At 41.9% G+C, this 5072-nt stretch overlaps 1 protein-coding gene across 1 annotated transcript in view; it reads right to left on the bottom strand.

Moving 5' to 3' along the window:
• STEEP1 (STING1 ER exit protein 1) overlaps nucleotides 1-2478 on the bottom strand; it is a 45842-nt gene extending 43364 nt beyond the window's left edge. Inside the window, exon 1 of the mRNA XM_007953343.1 lies at nucleotides 2355-2478. Within this exon, the coding sequence (XP_007951534.1) occupies nucleotides 2355-2478 (124 nt within the window). The remainder of the gene's footprint in view (nucleotides 1-2354) is intronic.
• Nucleotides 2479-5072: the final 2594 nt, after the last annotated feature.

Genomic DNA, 5072 nt, shown 5'->3' with positions numbered 1-5072 from the left:
ATGAGACCACTACTGTAGAAAGTCAAGAGCAGGCTTATACATAGAAAGAAGCATTCTTAGAAGGTTTCCAGGGGTGGGAGGGGAAATTGCTAACCAGAGGACAGGCACTTACTAACTTGGGTGAAGGGGAAGGCAATATACAATATACAATAAGGGGAATGTCAGCACAAAATGATGAGGCAAAGGAAGAGACTGGGAGGAGCACCAGAGTTAAAGGCAACAAAAGCAAATATTGTAACAAACACAGTCCTGCAACAGTAATAACAATAATCTAAAAGTGGATATCAGACACTGTGAGCCGAACAGACAGCAGAGGACTATACCAATGACTATATATAGGTTTGACAGAGGCTATTTCTACACATGTGTTTATATGTGCTGCAAATACAGCTACGAATATAGAAGATCATACAGGCAACAATCCTGGAAGAAATGTAGCTGGAATGTTCCACGGAACTGAAGAAAGCCAGACTTCATCTCACCTACTCTAGTTATGTTGTCAGAAGGGACCATTCCCTGGAGAAGGATATCATTTTGGTAAAGTAGAGGGTCAATGAGAAAGGGGAAGACCCTGAACAAGATGGATTGGCATACGACCTGCAACAATGGGCCCAAGTATAGCAAGGATTGTGAGGATGGTGCAGGACCGGGCAGTGTTTTGTTTTATTGTACATAAGAGTCACTGTGAGTTGGAGCCAACTCAATGGCACCTAACAACAACAACACAGGGAACAAAGTTATTGAAACTTCTTAGCCAAAACCAAATACCTTGAGGAAGTAAGTTACTGGGCCTAGAGGCACAGGACCATAATCTTGGGGGACATCAAGGTCAACTGGCATCACAAAGACAATGCTGTGTATCCTAGTTTGGTGAGTAGTGACTGGGATCTTAAAAGCTTGTGAGCGAACATCTAAAGTACAACTATTGGTCTCTCCCCATCCAGAGCAAAGACAAGTGAGGGAAATCAAAGACACATGGGAACAATTAGTCCAAAGGACTAATGAATAACGCCAACCCCGGCCTCCATGATCCTATGACCAGAAGAACTAGAAGGCGCCTGGCTACCAATGACTGCTCTGAAAGGGATCACAATAGGAGGTCCTGGACAGAGTGGAGAAATTGTGCAACAAAACCCACTATCATAAAAAAACCATGCTTATGGGTCTGAACGAAACTAACAGAACCCCCAAGCCTATGACCTAGACAACCTTCAGGCCTGGAACTGAACTCACCCCTGTGGCCCACCTTTCAGCCAAGTAATGCACAGGACTATAAGGTGAACAGTAACACCTGGGAGGTACCACTCCTGAGAACAATCAACCATATGAGATCAAAAGGGCAGCCTTTGCCCACGGACAAAGCTCAGAAGGCAGGCCTCAAAACTAAACTCACTGCCATCGAGTCAAATCCGACTCATAGTGACCCCTCCTTGGGTTTCCAAGGCAGTATCTCTATAGAAGTAGATTGCCCCATCTTCCTTCCGAGCAGTGGCTGGTGGGTTTGAACTACCAGCCTTCTGGTTAGCAGTCAAAAGCCTTAGGCACTACGCCACCAGAGCTCAAGGGATAGGAAAGATGGATTAATGTAAACGGTAAACACAGGCAGTGGGAAGAGTTACTTTGTGAGGATGGCAACCAATGTCACAAAACAAAATGTGTATGAATTGTTGAACAGAAAACCAATTTGCTTGTAAACCTCCATTGAAATCACAATAAAAAGTTAGGAGGGAGCAATCAACTTTGTCAGATGCCACTGAGGGGGATTAATGTGAACCTTGATAATTGACCATTAGAAATGGCAACGTGGAGTTAAGTTTGTAACCTTGACAAATATGGTCTAGATGGTGAAGTGGGAAGGAAGGCCTGTCTTAGGTGGGAACAAGAGGGAATGGGAATTGAGGATGCAGACACAGCCAAGATAGTCAACTCTTTTGAGGAGTTTTGCTATAAAAGAGGCAAAGAAATGGAGGGAAATGTAGGACCAGGGAAGGGTTTTATGTTCTTTTGATCTAAGATAAGAGCTATTACAGCATCCTTGTATCCAGCAGGAGGGCTGTAAAGTTTCCAGAGAGAGAGTTTTTGAAGAACGTGGACGGAGAGGGAGTTACAGGGTACTTTTACCGAAAGCAGTAGTTTAGTTTTGAGGGAGGAGAGGTTTGGATACAGAATCACAAGGTTAAACAGGAAAGACGCCCAGGAGTGGGATGGAGATGGGTGGGGAGGATTCTGGTGGAGAGGGAAAGACCACGAATCTTCAAAAAGACTTGGCTCCCAGAGAGCAGCCAGCTGAAGTTCGCCTCAAGAAACCTGAAGTTTCGCTCCCTGCAGACGCTTCCCAGCTCCCGACTACTCACCCAGCACCAGGACCATCTGGCCGCACAAACAGTAGTAGACGTGGAGGGGCTTCTCGCCATCGTCATATTCCTCCCTGTCCCGGGTGTCGGAGCAGACTACCGACCGGGACACTACTTTTGGCATAGTTTGGAGAAGCCGGGAAGTCAACGCCAAGAAAGAGGGACGCGTAAAAGTGACGTCACGTGCACGCTTTGCGACTTTTCCGTTACTCGGGTCGCGTGTCAGTAGTGGCCCTATGGGCTTCCAGGAGGTACCATTAGCCTAACATCCACGGGGGTCGCCTTGAGCTCTCCAGTCTCTCCTTTGCCTTGGCTTGAGTTAGGTGGGACTGATTTATTTGGGGGCACACTTAATATTTTAAAAATATGTATACACACCTGCTATCCAGGTATAACAAAGGGCCATATATTACACATTATAAGCATATTCAGATCTTAGGTGTGCCTCTAAATGATTTTTATTTTAAAGGCTATCTTTAGGATGAGTACCAGATGAAGTAGAGGTATCTTAAAAAAAAGAGAGATATCATTCACATAACAAAGTTCATCTTTTCAAACTGTATATAATTCACTGGTTGTTAGTATATTCACAGTGTTGTGCAACCACTACCACTATCTGATTGCAGAATATTTTCATTACTCCAAAAAGAAATTCTATAGGTATTAGCAGTCACTCCCCATCCTCTGCTCTTCCCATCCTTCACTCTCCCCAACCCCTGGCAACTACTAATCTACTTTCCGTCTCTATGGATTTGCCTTCTCTGGACATTTCATATAAATGGAATCAAACAATATGTGATCTTTTGTGAATGGCTTCTTTCACTATCACAATGTTTTCAAGGTTCTTCCATGGAGCATATATCAGTACTTCATACCTTTTTATGTCTGAATAATATTCCATTGAATGGATGTACCAGATTTTGTTTATTCATTCATTAGTTGCTGAACATTTGGATTGTTTCCGCTATTTGTATATTAAAAAATGCTGCTATGAATATGCCAATACAGGTTTTTGTGAGAATATTTGTTGTCAGTTCTTTTGCAAATAAACATAGGAATAGAATTTCTGGGTCATATGATAACTCTATATTTAATCTTTTCAAAAATTAAGACTTGGGTGAAAGTTTACAGAGCAAATTCATTTTCCATACAGCAGTTCATACACATTTTGTTTCATGACATTGACTGCAATACCCACATTGTTACACTTAAATGTCCCACTTCCTCCCTGTAGTTACCTCTTGCCTGTGTCCTTTTTTCCTATGCATTCCTGCCCCCTGAGCTAGCTCCCTGTGCAAATATTGCCCTTCTGCTGTCCTACAACAGATCATTCTAAGGAGTGTATCTACCTGGTATAAATGTCCACCCTATATGCCTATCTATTGTTTGGCTCAAAGGATGGGAGTGAGCCCAATTCCAGGCCTGAAGGGTAACTAGAGGCCATCATCTCAGGGTCTCACCAGGTTCTTCTATCAGACCAGTAAACCTGGTCTTTTCATGATTTTGATTTTTGTTCCACATTCTTCTCTAACTCTATCCAGGATCTCCTGCACTGATATGTAATCTTTTGAAGAAACTGCCAGACTGTTTTCCAAAACAGCTGCACCGTTTTACAGTTCCATCAGCAATTTCTCCTTGCCAACACTTGTTTTTTATTATTTTTATTCTATTTAATTTCCATTAGGGAAAATGGCTAATGATGATAAATAATATTGAGTATCTTTTCATGTGCTTATTGACCATTTGTATATCTTCCTTGGAGAAATGTCTATTCAAATCATTTGCCTGTTTTAAGTTGGGTTATTTGTCCTTTTATGGTTTAGTTGTAGAGTTTTTCATATATTTTGGACACTAAACACATGTCACTTAAATGATTTACAAGTACAAGCATCGTAATAATCCACAGGTACAAAGGAGTATCTTCCACCTTTCCATTCCCAACCCAGGAACTCTCCCAGAATCCTCTTTGTGGAGGTCAAGAGTCTGGGGCAATCCAGAACAAGGATGCTGAGACAGTTTATATTGGACAACTTCAATCATCTAACTGATGGTACAAAAAGCATGAGTTTTTAACAGAGACCTTTGTTATGGATTGAATTGTGTCCCTCCAAAATATGTTGTAAATCCTACCTCTATGACTGTGGTTATAATCTCATTTGGGAATGGATTGTCTTTGTATGTTAACGAGGCAGGAATAGTGTAGGGTGCAGCATGAGTCAGTAACTTTTGAGATACATAAGAGATAAAACAATGGAGCAGAGCAGTGGTGGGGCAAGATTGATGCCAAGCCACATGAACATTTCCAAGGAACCAGGAAACAAGCTAAAGAGAAAAAGACCTTCCCCCAGAGCCAACAGAAAGAGTAAGACTTCCCCTAGACCCAGCACTCTTAATTTAGATTTCTAGCCTCCTAAACTGTTTGTTATTGTGGTATTTCTGTTATAATGGCACTAGATAACTAAGACAACCTTACTGAAGACAGCAGCCCTTTTGACTAGGAAATGGACAGGTTGGCTGGAAGAAGTGTAATGGTCAAAATGTACACGTTGTAACCAATGGGAATTTAAGGCAATCTGTCAGTCCTTGAATGTACATAAATTAAGTAAAATATAAAAGTAATGTCAAGTGAAAGCAAACATGGGTATAGGGACGGGTAGATGGGTGAACAAGCTAAACAATTAGGTATGTCTAAATGGAGAGTGTATCCAAGATCATATA

Source organism: Orycteropus afer, unplaced genomic scaffold, assembly GCF_000298275.1.
Source record: "Orycteropus afer afer isolate SDZICR_OR568_19922 unplaced genomic scaffold, OryAfe1.0 scaffold00387, whole genome shotgun sequence".
NCBI classification, from domain to species: domain Eukaryota; kingdom Metazoa; phylum Chordata; class Mammalia; order Tubulidentata; family Orycteropodidae; genus Orycteropus; species Orycteropus afer.
This window is presented reverse-complemented; position numbering and strand designations above follow the sequence as displayed.